General features: G+C 32.2%; 5 protein-coding genes across 5 annotated transcripts in view; 2 read left to right on the plus strand and 3 right to left on the minus strand.

Annotated features, from left to right (window-relative positions):
- Nucleotide 1: 1 nt before the first annotated feature.
- LOC108691463 (conserved oligomeric Golgi complex subunit 5) lies at nucleotides 2–3,404 on the minus strand (the record flags this gene model as incomplete). The annotated part of the gene is made up of 14 exons (XM_018199212.1): nucleotides 3,342–3,404; nucleotides 3,175–3,267; nucleotides 2,926–3,050; nucleotides 2,627–2,846; nucleotides 2,400–2,542; nucleotides 2,000–2,266; nucleotides 1,804–1,924; nucleotides 1,614–1,731; nucleotides 1,401–1,541; nucleotides 930–1,313; nucleotides 721–846; nucleotides 544–652; nucleotides 253–474; nucleotides 2–154 (listed from the first exon to the last, which is right to left on the minus strand). Coding segments are annotated over exons 1-14 (2,262 nt in total), but the record flags the coding sequence as incomplete, so codon positions are not given.
- A 321-nt stretch (nucleotides 3,405–3,725) lies between these two features.
- LOC108691469 (AP-3 complex subunit mu-1) lies at nucleotides 3,726–5,748 on the plus strand. Its single transcript, XM_018199221.1, has 9 exons — nucleotides 3,726–3,760; nucleotides 3,925–4,109; nucleotides 4,182–4,416; nucleotides 4,500–4,659; nucleotides 4,724–4,837; nucleotides 4,909–5,088; nucleotides 5,163–5,321; nucleotides 5,392–5,442; nucleotides 5,536–5,748. Exons 1-9 carry the CDS (start codon nucleotides 3,726–3,728, stop codon nucleotides 5,668–5,670), a joined length of 1,254 nt encoding a protein of 417 aa, XP_018054710.1. The 3' UTR covers nucleotides 5,671–5,748.
- A 406-nt stretch (nucleotides 5,749–6,154) lies between these two features.
- LOC108691474 (transcriptional adapter 1-like) lies at nucleotides 6,155–7,614 on the minus strand. The gene is made up of 6 exons (XM_018199230.1): nucleotides 7,493–7,614; nucleotides 7,349–7,385; nucleotides 7,074–7,280; nucleotides 6,577–6,926; nucleotides 6,350–6,509; nucleotides 6,155–6,283 (listed from the first exon to the last, which is right to left on the minus strand). Exons 1-6 carry the CDS (start codon nucleotides 7,561–7,563, stop codon nucleotides 6,155–6,157), a joined length of 954 nt encoding a protein of 317 aa, XP_018054719.1. The 5' UTR covers nucleotides 7,564–7,614.
- Nucleotides 7,615–8,150: 536 nt separating this feature from the next.
- LOC108691473 (polypeptide N-acetylgalactosaminyltransferase 35A) lies at nucleotides 8,151–10,996 on the minus strand. Its single transcript, XM_018199229.1, has 7 exons — nucleotides 10,898–10,996; nucleotides 10,459–10,789; nucleotides 9,686–10,367; nucleotides 9,465–9,582; nucleotides 8,897–9,385; nucleotides 8,688–8,819; nucleotides 8,151–8,501 (listed from the first exon to the last, which is right to left on the minus strand). The coding sequence occupies exons 2-7, from the start codon at nucleotides 10,787–10,789 to the stop codon at nucleotides 8,340–8,342; spliced, it is 1,914 nt and encodes a 637-aa protein (XP_018054718.1). The 5' UTR covers nucleotides 10,898–10,996; the 3' UTR covers nucleotides 8,151–8,339.
- A 426-nt stretch (nucleotides 10,997–11,422) lies between these two features.
- LOC108691515 (syntenin-1-like) overlaps nucleotides 11,423–12,401 on the plus strand; it is a 4,955-nt gene continuing 3,976 nt past the window's right edge. The window contains exon 1 of the mRNA XM_018199288.1: nucleotides 11,423–11,572. The gene's annotated coding sequence lies outside the window, so the exon portion shown is untranslated. The remainder of the gene's footprint in view (nucleotides 11,573–12,401) is intronic.

Raw genomic sequence — 12,401 nt, forward strand, 5'->3', positions numbered from 1 at the left:
TTTGTGGAAAGAGAGGGTGAAATGATGGCAGATTTTGTTGACGGATTGTTAACTGGTAACGTTCCAATGGTCCACTGCATAGCGCTAATCTGTCTCTTTCACTCGGATGGCTATCCATCCACTGAGATAATCGACCTACAGACCATCCAGCGCTCTGCATAACATAAAATTTATTAATTTTTTATAAAATGTAATCATTTTTTCTTTAATCAGTCTAAATAAATTGATGTTTTTATAAGAAATCTATTTCACCTGATGTGGTGATGCTAATTCGGGAGGCGCGCCGGAAAATAAATGCAGGAGAATAAGAGACGGTGATACGCTACTTTCTCCTTGTCCTTCGAGAATTTTTTCCACCATCTGTTCGGGATTGAGGGGAAGTAAAGTTTTGAACGCTCGCAGTATTCTGTATTGCTGTTGCTCAAGTAAACCCATCTGGCCGCCACGACACAATGGCGTCACAGCTATTTCCATCTAAAACTTGCAATCTGTTTCATCTGTATCTATAATTGATATATTTGTCTTTACATGAACGAGATATACCTGAGCGAAATCTACCAGAAGTTTTGCTTTTCCAAAATCAGTCAAAGGTCTCAACAAGCAAGCATGACGCACAAATAATTCTATACATCTCGACGCGACTGCTTTACAACTGAAATGATATTAACTTTTAATAATTTGTTTTTTATGAATAGAAGGATTAAAAGAAACAAAGCTTACCTTTCAGCTACAACCACTTGATTTTTATACGATAGTAAGAATGTATTTACAGATCGTAGGATGAAGCCTTGCAATTCACGCATATAAAGAGAACAACCAATTTCTTTTCCTAGAGGGCTACTTGTGCTGTATGATAAAAAATAATAATATGCGATATGAGAACAGTAGATGAAAATGAAAGGAACAACTCAAGGAGAAAAACAACTTACTCTTTAAATTCGGGATCATCATGCATCGTTAAAATAATACTTTCGATCGCATCACTAATAGAAGTTAACAACGGCGCGAGTAAATTCTTCGTTAATTCATCTGTTTCCTTGAGCGCCGTGGTAATGACAACGCCGCCTTCGGAGGATAAACCTCCTGCCAGATTAGCTATTACACGGTTTGTCTGGCTGGAAAGATAATGAAGAAGATTCGCGAGCGTAACATTTGTCTGTTGACCAGTAGTAGGAGAATCAATTACTTGGCTGGCCTCACCACCTGTCACCACACTCTGTTCGCATTTCAAACAGAATAGTCTTATTGCTTTTCCTACATTACGCGACACCACGGTAGAGAGTCCATCGTCCACCAGTGATACGCTGAGCTCACTAGAAGCGGAATATAATTCTATAGTTTATCTACTATAGTTTATTTAATAGATAAGATGTATATATGTAAAAAGATGCCAATCTTACTTTGTAATCATACGTATGAGACTGTCAATCTCGTCATGCGTCGGCAAACCCTCGCCAGAAAACATATTGTGAACTGGATCCAAAAGTCGAGACACGGAACGTGATAAATATGCATTTTCGAACGGTAATAAAACATTGCGGCTATATTAAAGACATAGACATTAATATAAAGCTTCGTATGTCATTTATATCCGTCTATTGAGAAGTACTTACTCAATACCATAAATCCCAATACTGTGAGATCTTTCTTTCAAACGTTTACTCAAGTCTAAAAATATTCTTAAAAATTTTGGATATTCTCCTTCCAGAGCTTGCTTTACAAATGACGATCCTGCAAGATCCTTTATTGAAACTTTCTTTGAATTAAATTCAGAGTATTTAATATATATTTATAATAATTTACCTTGAGCACGTTCGATCAAAACTTTCGCAAGAAGAGCATTTACTCTATCCCAAAATTTCTCGGATAAATCGTGAAATCCTTTCATATGATGCTCCAATAATATTCTTTGCAGCAATTCAATCTAGATATAAAACAATGTTGTTTGTGAAAATGACTGAATGAAAAACGAATAAAATGCATATTGTTATCCGTTTACTTGTAGACATTGCGTATATAAAGTATCTTGGAAAAGACGTTCAAGATTTTCCCAAATTCTTGTGCGTAAGTTTCCAGACGATCCAGGCGACGGAATCGCAGCTCTGCCCGGCGCTCCACGTTTTCCAAAATCCGGATTTGTTACGAAAGATACATCCAATGATTCTGTGGAAATTCTTTCTATTTCAGCCAAGGTAGACTCTATAGTTGTGTCCACAGCACTGCCTATTATTCCTAAATTTTGAAAGACCTGCATAGCCGTGCTTACCTATTCATTATATATAGATATTAGTGCAAATATATTACAATTATAGTAATATGATTAAACTTAATTAACACCACGTATTTTATTTGTAGATTCAGATTAAGTATTAGCTATATTAAAAATAATGTATAAATACCTTTGTCCTATCCATCGCCTGTAAACCTTGTGTTAATGTATGAGTGGCAATTCTTTGCACAGTAGCTCTTTGAGTCTTTATAGCCTGTTGGTCATCTGCGATTACATCTAGGCCATTAAGATCTGTGTCTGCCATCAGTTGTTCTGTAAATATAATTTCACAATATAACATATGAGATCAATGAAGAAACACAAAATGATATGTAATAATGGTACATATATGTATACCAAGCTCATGCAGACTATTAGCAGCTTTAACAATATCTGGTCCTTGCGTAATACTACTCATTTGAGCATTTAAACGTTTCGATAAATGTTGCATCCTAGAGACTCTTCTCAAAAGATCGGAGGTTTCATGAAGCCGTGCTAATACAATCGTTTGCATTTCAATTCTATTAAATGGATCGATAATCTTACCACGTAATCGCTCTACTGCTGATAAGAGGCTCTGAAATAGAAATTATTATACTTCATGTCCTTTTAAATTCAGATTGACATTAATGTTTCTTTACTTAATGTTTCTTTACTTGTATGTGAGATTGCATTATAAAAAGTACTCCTTCTAATTTTTCTACCCATGTTGCTTGAGATAGTAAATCCTCATGATTCACAAGTACTTGCTTTTGCAATTCAGCATTCAATACCTCAATAGCTAGAAACAACATTTATTTATTGTAATTATTATATGTATTTATTATTACATTTACTTTAATTACTATAAATATTTATTATTATTATGTCGATATTTCAATGATATAAAGCAATTTGAATTTTACCTTGTCCCAACTTGTTTAATTGTTGAGCCACTGACAACAATTGGCTGACGTCAGTCTTTTTGGAGTCGATGTCCAATAGTTGTTTAAAAAATTCTGAAATTAAAGTATATTTCATTAACTCTCCATAAATTCTTATTCGACAGACATTTGTTTTTTTTTCAACTTACGATCATTTTCGATATCTTCCCAACTTGATATTTCACCCATTTTTAATTTACAAAATACAAGTAAATGACATCTGTATCTCGGGAGAGCAAGAAGATAAATCTGTCAGAAAGGAGTGATATGCGCATGCGTCGCAATCATATGACATCTAGGGAATTTCGAGAAACTGACGTTTAGATTGTCTATCCTTTCAAAAAAGATAGGCAACTTAAATCTAAATATCAATTTTTCAAAATTCCCCATGAAGATAAAATGAGAAATCTAAATCTACATGGCATATTGTTATACATAATATGATAAACATTTCCGATTTTGTGCATTAATATTGATTATCCATTTCTGTAGTTTAAAATTTTATCCTCAACCACAATTTATTATTCGCAAAGATGATAAACAGTCTCTTTATTATAAATTCTTCAGGGTAAGTATATTATAACTTGATAAAGAAAGTAGATCACAAGTTTGACATATTATTTCACGAATCACATAGATTCGCATTTCTGACAGAGTTTATACATTTTTTATTATTGCTGTAACGTTTATATTTCTTATGCAACATTTCGAATATGTTTTGTATGCTTATAGAGACGTCTTCATGGAGAAACATTGGAAGAGTGCAGTTGCACGTTCACTCTGTGACTATTTCTTTGATCAACAGCGACGAGTCTTGTCACCGGAGGATACACCTCCGGTAATAGCTACTCCACATCATTATCTCATTAGTATATATCGCTGTAATATGTTCTTCGTCGCAGTGTGCATGACAGAGGGTAAGCTTTGATAAATAACATCATTTGTCATAAAGTAATGTCATATGTAGACTAATATAAACATTCTTTCAGTTCCACCATTATTTGTTATTGAATTCTTGCACAGAGTAGTGGACACTTTTGAAGATTATTTCAGCGAATGTACAGAAACTATTATAAAAGAAAACTATGTGGTAGTATATGAATTGCTGGATGAAATGTTAGATAATGGTTTCCCTCTAGCTACGGAATCTAATATACTGAAAGAATTGATCAAGCCACCTAATATTTTACGCACCATCGCGAATACTGTTACAGGCAAATCTAAGTAAGTACATTTCAATTCATGTTAAACATTTACATAGATGTACTTATTAAGAATTTTTATACATTTTATAAATTTGTACGTAGCGTTAGTGCAATCTTGCCAAGTGGACAATTATCCAATGTTCCTTGGAGACGAACTGGAGTGAAATATACCAACAATGAAGCATACTTTGATGTTGTTGAAGAAGTCGATGCGATTATTGATCGAACTGGAGCAACAGTGTTTGCAGAAATTCAGGGCTATGTATGTTTTGTAGTTTCTCACAAATATTAATATGACATATTAACATATATAATTAATCTTTTAGATTGACTGTTGTATAAAATTAAGTGGTATGCCAGATCTCACTCTTTCATTTATGAATCCAAGACTGTTTGATGATGTCAGCTTTCATCCTTGTGTTCGATTCAAAAGATGGGAGGTATATATGTGAATAATGTAACATTATGCTTGATGTGAAAATTAATTTTTAAGTTTATGTCTTTTTTTCAGTCGGAGAGAATACTTTCCTTTATTCCACCTGATGGTAATTTTCGCCTTCTTTCATATCATATAGGATCACAAAGTATTGTAGCAATCCCTATATATGTAAGACATAATATTAGCCTGAAAGAACCAGGAGGTGGTAGATTAGATATCACTGTTGGACCAAAACAGACTATTGGTAGGACGGTAAGTTATTTTTTTTAAATATACATGATTGTAAATTTTATTATCATTATAATTATTATTACTAATCATTATAGGTTGAAAATGTGACTCTAGAAATTCCCATGCCAAAGATAGTTTTGAATTGCACTTTAACTCCAAACCAAGGAAAATATTCTTTTGATCCCGTCAGCAAAATATTGCTGTGGGACATTGGAAGAATTGACGTTTCCAAGCTGCCAAATCTCAGAGGATCGGTAAGATAATTATAAGGCCTTTAAAGATGTATGATTAATAATTATATTATTACGAAATTTTATATTTTAGATAACGATACAAAATTCGACAACTGTTACTGAATCAAATCCTGCCATTAATGTATGTATGATATATATAATGCCATTAATGTGTATAATATATGTACGATATATATTGTTAAATGAGATTAACAATTTGATATTATAATTTCAGGTGCATTTTACGATAAATCAATTAGCAGTATCCGGATTGAAAGTAAATCGATTAGACATGTATGGCGAAAAATACAAGCCATTTAAAGGTGTCAAATACATCACTAAAGCTGGCATATTTCAAATAAGAATGTAAATATATACGTTAAAAATTATAAATCATTCTTTTTACACATTAAACATATAATATATAATATCTTATAACATTATATGTATGAACAGATTAAATGTAAATTTACATGACATTAAAGGTATATATAGTTTACAGTAAGGACTGTACAAAAGTTAGAACATTAAGAGAACAATTGTTTCATTTTTTGATAAATTTTACCTATTAGATAAAGCTGACAATTTGTACATTGGGTAATCTTGCTACTTACTCAGATAAAATTTACCAAAAAGTGGAACAACCGGTCCTAACAGAATTAACATAATTAAATAAACTCAACAATTTAATTGAATCAAAATATATCTATTGTCTATTTTATGTTTCATTTGAAACGAATACGAAACGAGATCGGATATGAGAAAAAATAAACAGCTCTACTTTAATAATAATCCTACTTACAATAATAAACTAAAGAACTATAATAGATGTAATATTATATATTGAGAATCCTTCATGTTGATGGTTGACATAATAATTTTTTTGCTTCCAAATCCTCCCATGTTGAATGAGTAGCATACGTATATAATCGCTCCATATTAGTAGCATATATAGTGTGATTGCTAACAAGATTTTTATAAATCTATTTGGGAAATAAAACCAATTAAAATAATTTTAATGCAATGAATATACAATTTTTTATTATTACCTTTAATGCATATTGCAAATCGGCCGTGCTTACGGGTTTTAACAGTGGACGAGTGATTTGTGTAGAACAAGCATATGAAAAAGCAGTGACTTGTTCAGCTTCTTCGAAACTTGATTTTGATGCAGGAATTTGGCCATAAGTATCTATTACTTCTGTCGGTCTGCGTTTTAAGATGGCTCCAATGTTAATCATATACAACATTGAAATCAGCAGTGCTTGCAACTTACCCAAAATTGTATGAATTTATGTACATGGAGTTTCTTTTCCACGAGCTAGGTACTGGTTCTCCTATATTATAAATGAAAGTATTGTCACGAACAGCATAGCCCTTCCTACGTGTGAAAATTGCAGTGAGTATATTTTTCAAGAAAATTTGTGTCGCTGCTATGACAATATGCGCGGTATTTTCTTCAGCCCCGTCCATATTATTTTCCCACGCAGCGAGCATTAATCGAGCTAGTACAAAAGTGCGATCTGGCAATACGAGTTCTTGGGCGCTAGAGCGGTTAGCACCTATAGGCTCGTCTCTAACAGGTGATGAAGCTTGACCTAATACTTCCACATACATGTCTGCTGGCTGTTATAAAGAAATAATATAAATGATCGTATTTACGTGAAAGAGTCAATAAATAATTTTAATTTTTATCATGATTGTTGAGAATGAAATTATGATTACTTATTGACTCACTTACTGCATTGATATTGCAATATTATATCTACAAACCTCAAAGTTTGATTTGTCAGTCTTGTATTTACGTTTTAATCTCAGTCTTCTCTCCTTTGAAATTTTATCCCTGTCTATCTTGGTTGGTGTAACGGCGGCTAATCCACGAACTTTATTAAAGAGACACAGCAAGAATTCGTTGTGTAAATGGACTTGATCTTCTGTCATGAGATTACGTGCTTCGCAATCAAATTCTTCTTTTGTAGTCTAAAACGACGATTGTATACAAAATATATAAATTTGACAAAGTTAATCGAAAAATGTATTTTGTATACCTTCATTTGGAACCATAACTTCATCTTTTCGAAATACCTATCAATAAATATAAAAATAAGATTATAAGCCATATAGGTTAAGTTCATCTTTTCGTATATCAATAATGCGTCTACTTATTTCATTTAAAATAGGAAAAAACATACACTTTTGCATTTTCACCAAGCGATGCCACGAGGCTCTTCCTAGCCAAATTTAATTCCTTCGAAGTAGTCATTCTTTCAATTTTTTTCTTATTATTGCATGCAAGTTATACAAGTGTTTTGAAATCTCAAATTAAGGAAGGTTATGATTGAGGTAAGAAAGGTTAGGTAAAAACGTAAAACAGAACAGTAGGCGATTAAAAGGAATTAAATTGAATTTGAGAAAATTGAGAAACTAAATTAAATTTTAAATTGAATTAAAAGGCAATTTTGTATATTATTTATCATTTTAAATAATTTTATTTGCTTTAGAGGCTGTTAGAAAATAAAAGTTGATTTAGAAAATTTTGAATATTATTTTTAATGTAAAAATTATATACATATACACTTCATAAATAATCTACTAGAATCTCTTTATATTTGTCAATAGACTTTGTTCTTATAATTGTGTAAAAATATAATACAGAGAGCACTACTATATAACTTAAAAATTATATAAAATCTTTATCAAATTAAAAAAAGAAATACATTTATCTATACACAAAGAAAAAGTGCAAAAAGTGCAAAAAGTCATTAATATTTATATATACACATTTCAAACAAATTCATTTTTTTACAATAATTTTTCCTACACAATTATGATACTTTCAATTGTTTCCTGCTTAATTAATTTCATACTATTTGATACTATTTAGGCAGAATTATTTAAAAATTCGACGCATGTAAAGAGTATTCTACTTCTAATTGCAATCATGTACTGAATATATACAATTCATCAAAGGATCTACCATTCTCGACCGAGCCAGTCTTCGGAATTCTTTTTCCTATTTTTACGACCTTTCTTCCTATGTCATCTGATTTCTTTGGCTAAAATCTTTGACCGAATGAGATCCCATGTTATCAATGAAGCATTCGATCTCGTGCATAAATCCATGATGAGTGGAGTATTTCTTACATCGCGCATCACTCCTAAGCAAGTTCCTGTTGCCATATTGTAGATAGGTGTAGCATTCTACAATAAAATATTTAAAATTCTCAGTAATTGTCGATAAATATATATTGCTATTTATTAAACTGATAAGTGTAAAAAAATGAAATAAAATTTCTAGTGATTGTAAGAAAAAGACAATTGTAAGAACAAAACATTTGTTAGTTTATAACATAAACGATCAAAAATTGTTGCATCAATAAGTCTTACAATACGCTTATGACGCCAATCTTGACTTCCTCCCATTTCATGACACTTTCCAAGTTTTGGAATTTTCTCAGCTCCTTCCATGCAAAGCATCTGGCCAAGTACCAGTTCATTTTTATCGGTCTCATACCACATCTACAAAAATGTACATGTAAATTTGAAAAATGGCAAAATTTTCTTTTTTTCTTTTCTCATTTGATGACAATGCTTACCTGTGATTTAATTCTTAAACACGGCATCAAGATAAGTTTGGAACCTTTAGTTTTAATATCTTTTTCACTCTGGATACAAAGCGCGGTATTTGAAAGTCTGATTTGATATTGATCGGTATAATTTCTCTTCCTCGAATGCCAAGGTTGCATTGGTCTTTGATCAAGTTTGGCCCATTTATCTTTGAGCCTCCTTTCTGTATCATCTGGCAATGTTAATTCAGGATAAACTACCTTCAAATACCAACCGAATGTTTTACATTTTAATTTCTGTCTCAACGCTAATCGCTCTGAGATATCGCCGTAATCAATTGTTTTAGCATTTTTCAGGAAGTAATCTTTATATTCGTCCATCCATACATGCGCAACTCGCAAGGAATTTTTTAACATGGTGTCTTGTGGATCATCCGAACCATACGGCCGTCGTCTTCTAAATACGTGACCCACTCGTGAACAGGGAATAAGCTCGATACTACCACCACACATCCATATCTAGAAAAAGAAGTTAATAACATTACATATATATGGCAAAAAAAAATAAATATAAAGGATTAAATTAATCAATACTTACTCGAAATGATATTTCAAGATTCTCTCCACCCCAAATGTCCATACCGATGTCATATTCTCCCATCTTTGTAAAATATTCTCTATCAATAGCAAACAATCCACCAGCCATAGTTGGGGATCTATTAACAAGAAATATTTATTTGTAAAAAAGATTATATATAAGTATTATATATAATTTTTATAATTAAGCACATTTATATGAAGATATAAAAATTATCTTACTTGATGGGCTTTACAAAATCAACGTCATGATTTAATGTTCCAATTGGTAAATTATCCCACTTAAAGTGAAGACCCCAATTAAAACCACCTCTCACTAATGGACTCCCGGTATACTGAAATGTATCTGCATTTATAATATCAATCACTGGCATCGGTACGATATTTCTCGAATAAGCAATCCTTGAAAGAAGTGGCTCAATCCACATTTCATTTACTTCTATGTGACTGTCCAAAAAGATCAAAACTTTGCCAGTTGCTTTTCTAGCTCCAAACACCCGTGCTCTGATCAAACCTTCTCTTCTTTCAGTCTTGAATAATCGTATTCTGTCATCGAAATTGTTTCTAATATATACTTCTATCTTCTCATGCAATATATCGTTGTCGCTATAATCATTCACCAAGATAATCTCATGTAGAAGTGCTGTTGGCGTTTTTTCAAGCACAGAATGCAAAGATCTCAATAGGGTTGTATAATGCTCATTGTAAAAACAAATAATTATACTAGCATTTGGTAAATTGACAGGATATTTTTGCATCTTGCACAGCTTGTGTCTCGTATCTGGTATATTTCTTTGCACGCCAAGATTGTCTGATATCAAAATATTAAAGGCATACTCCTTATAACCCTCGTCCCTCTTCCGTTGATCCTCCAAATTTTTCACCATGCCTAATTCATCTAAACCTATTAAAATACTTTGCTTGATTTTGGGTTTGACAATTCAATAATAATCTAGAATGTGAATGTGAATGAATAATTAACATTGTTAATATACCTTGCTCCAAAGTGACTGCAGGTTTTACTGGAACAGCCTGAAGTTGCTGCAAGATCAGGTCATTTTTCCTGAAGTTCTTATTGCTCTTTAAGTTATACGCTTCCTTACCAGCTAATATTTGTTTCTCATTGTGTGCAATGATAACATTGTCACGCAGCATAATATCTTTGTCAATACTTTCTCCATGTTTGGAAACGATAGGAATTAATATTGTGGGACTGGTGGTGATGACATTTTGTGACAGTCTTGAATAAAGATACAGGCTGAATGCCCATGTTAGAGAAGCTATTATTATCCCTGATAGGAATGATACATATCTTGTTGATATCATCTGTCAAACAAAAAATAAAGGATCAAAGATCACTTAGCTGTTTTTTTAGTCAGACAATTGTTTCCTACATTCCAAGAAATTTGCAAATTAATTTTCTGATGAACTCACGTTATAATTCAATTACACGCACAATCCGAGATCGGGCTGTCGGGCATGCAAGCCCAGTCCCACCCAACGAACCCAGTCCAAGAAAGTCTGGGATACGTATGGGTCTCTGAAAAGCTCAGAGAGCTATGTTTTTCACTGGGAAAACTAATGCAACACTGGTGCAATTGAGTGCAAATGGGTTGATATTTTTTATATTAATAAATAATTTTTTTTGCAAGATGTCGGATGGTGGACATTAACGTGCTTTCGAGTAATCTTTTTTTAAGATTATGACAATAAAAATATGTAAATAAAAGAGTCAAATTATTTATTGACACTGAAAATATATGAATTGATTTGCATTTATCTGCACCGTAATGTGCAGCAGGGCTGCACCAGTTTTTCCAATGAAAAACGCTATAAAAAAACTGCAACTATCGAGCGTTATCTAGTGTCATTTACCGCAACTATCACCGAACAATGCCGAACATTGCCGAGAATAGCCGAACACAGCAGCGCCCCACTCAGTGCGTAGAGACACTCATCGATCATAGGTGCACTGGCTGATTTTGTCGATTCGTTGTCAGTTTGCGGTAGCAAAAAAATTGCCGGAGATTTCGACAATTAGTAGTGACAGTTTATTTAAATTAGCACGGCAACAGTCGGCGCGTTGACACTTTTGATTGATACCCACTGGTAAGTCTTGCTTTATCTAACAAATATATTCATCGTAAATTCAGCGTGCAATCTTCCATGTCATTAATCATTAGTCGTGAATAGATGCTTCTTGCCCTATTACTGCTAATTATAACTTAATTGTACAATGCCCTTAATGTACGTAGCCAGTACTAAAATTATGTAGCCGTATTAAAATTACATAGAAGTATCTAAAAGAAGGATAGACGATTAAGGAAGTTCGACTAATAAACGATGCTTTCGACAATAGATATGTTTTTTATAGCAACTAGTGCATGCTCCTTGTATTTAAAGTGAAATAAAGTTATTTTTGATAAAGCGAAAAGGAAAGTTTTAGTATAATCGAATGCAGTAATAAAAAAAGCAAATCTAATATTAATGAAATTAATATTTTCTGTGTAAAAATAATAAACATATATCTGTATCTTTGTTCTTAGCTGTAGGATATATATACATATTATATTTGCTCTTGGATATCTATCATGCTATCTTTGTGATACATTATACTCTCGCAATATGATGCAATGTATTCTGCGAAGACAATTGATACTGAACTGATTTAAAATATTGTTTTTTTGTTGAAATAGGCTATGCACTTTTGAGATAGGTCAGAGTTGAAAGACTTCTGTTTATTACAAAATTTAAGAATTTCTCTCATAAAAATGATAAAAACACACAAGAGATTTAAAAATTGAATAAATGTTCCAGTACGTGAAAACAATTTTTTTGTGCTGAAAAAAATTTACTAAATCTTAATATTTTTTGAATACTAAGTAAACATTTATTTATAATAAATAAATATTTATTTAATAAAAATGATTCAAATTAA

Source organism: Atta colombica, unplaced genomic scaffold (assembly GCF_001594045.1).
Source record: "Atta colombica isolate Treedump-2 unplaced genomic scaffold, Acol1.0 scaffold47, whole genome shotgun sequence".
NCBI lineage: Eukaryota > Metazoa > Arthropoda > Insecta > Hymenoptera > Formicidae > Atta > Atta colombica.

What these genes read in the sequence shown, in the direction of transcription:
- LOC108691473 (XM_018199229.1), bottom strand. Translation starts at nt 10,789, where the DNA reads ATGATATCAACAAGATATGTATCATTCCTATCAGGGATAATAATAGCT. An exon ending in TGCAGTCACTTTGGAGCAAG is followed by an intron (nt 10,368 to 10,458) that starts GTATATTAACAA and finishes GTATTTTAATAG; the next exon opens with GTTTAGATGAATTAGGCATG. An exon ending in ATTGGCGTCATAAGCGTATT is followed by an intron (nt 8,502 to 8,687) that starts GTAAGACTTATT and finishes ATTTTATTGTAG; the next exon opens with AATGCTACACCTATCTACAA.
- LOC108691474 (XM_018199230.1), bottom strand. Translation starts at nt 7,563, where the DNA reads ATGACTACTTCGAAGGAATTAAATTTGGCTAGGAAGAGCCTCGTGGCA. An exon ending in CTGACAAATCAAACTTTGAG is followed by an intron (nt 6,927 to 7,073) that starts GTTTGTAGATAT and finishes TCTTTATAACAG; the next exon opens with CCAGCAGACATGTATGTGGA. An exon ending in ATAAATTCATACAATTTTGG is followed by an intron (nt 6,510 to 6,576) that starts GTAAGTTGCAAG and finishes CTTAAAACGCAG; the next exon opens with ACCGACAGAAGTAATAGATA.
- LOC108691469 (XM_018199221.1), top strand. Translation starts at nt 3,726, where the DNA reads ATGATAAACAGTCTCTTTATTATAAATTCTTCAGG. An exon ending in ACTGTTACAGGCAAATCTAA is followed by an intron (nt 4,417 to 4,499) that starts GTAAGTACATTT and finishes ATTTGTACGTAG; the next exon opens with CGTTAGTGCAATCTTGCCAA. An exon ending in TTGCAGAAATTCAGGGCTAT is followed by an intron (nt 4,660 to 4,723) that starts GTATGTTTTGTA and finishes TTAATCTTTTAG; the next exon opens with ATTGACTGTTGTATAAAATT.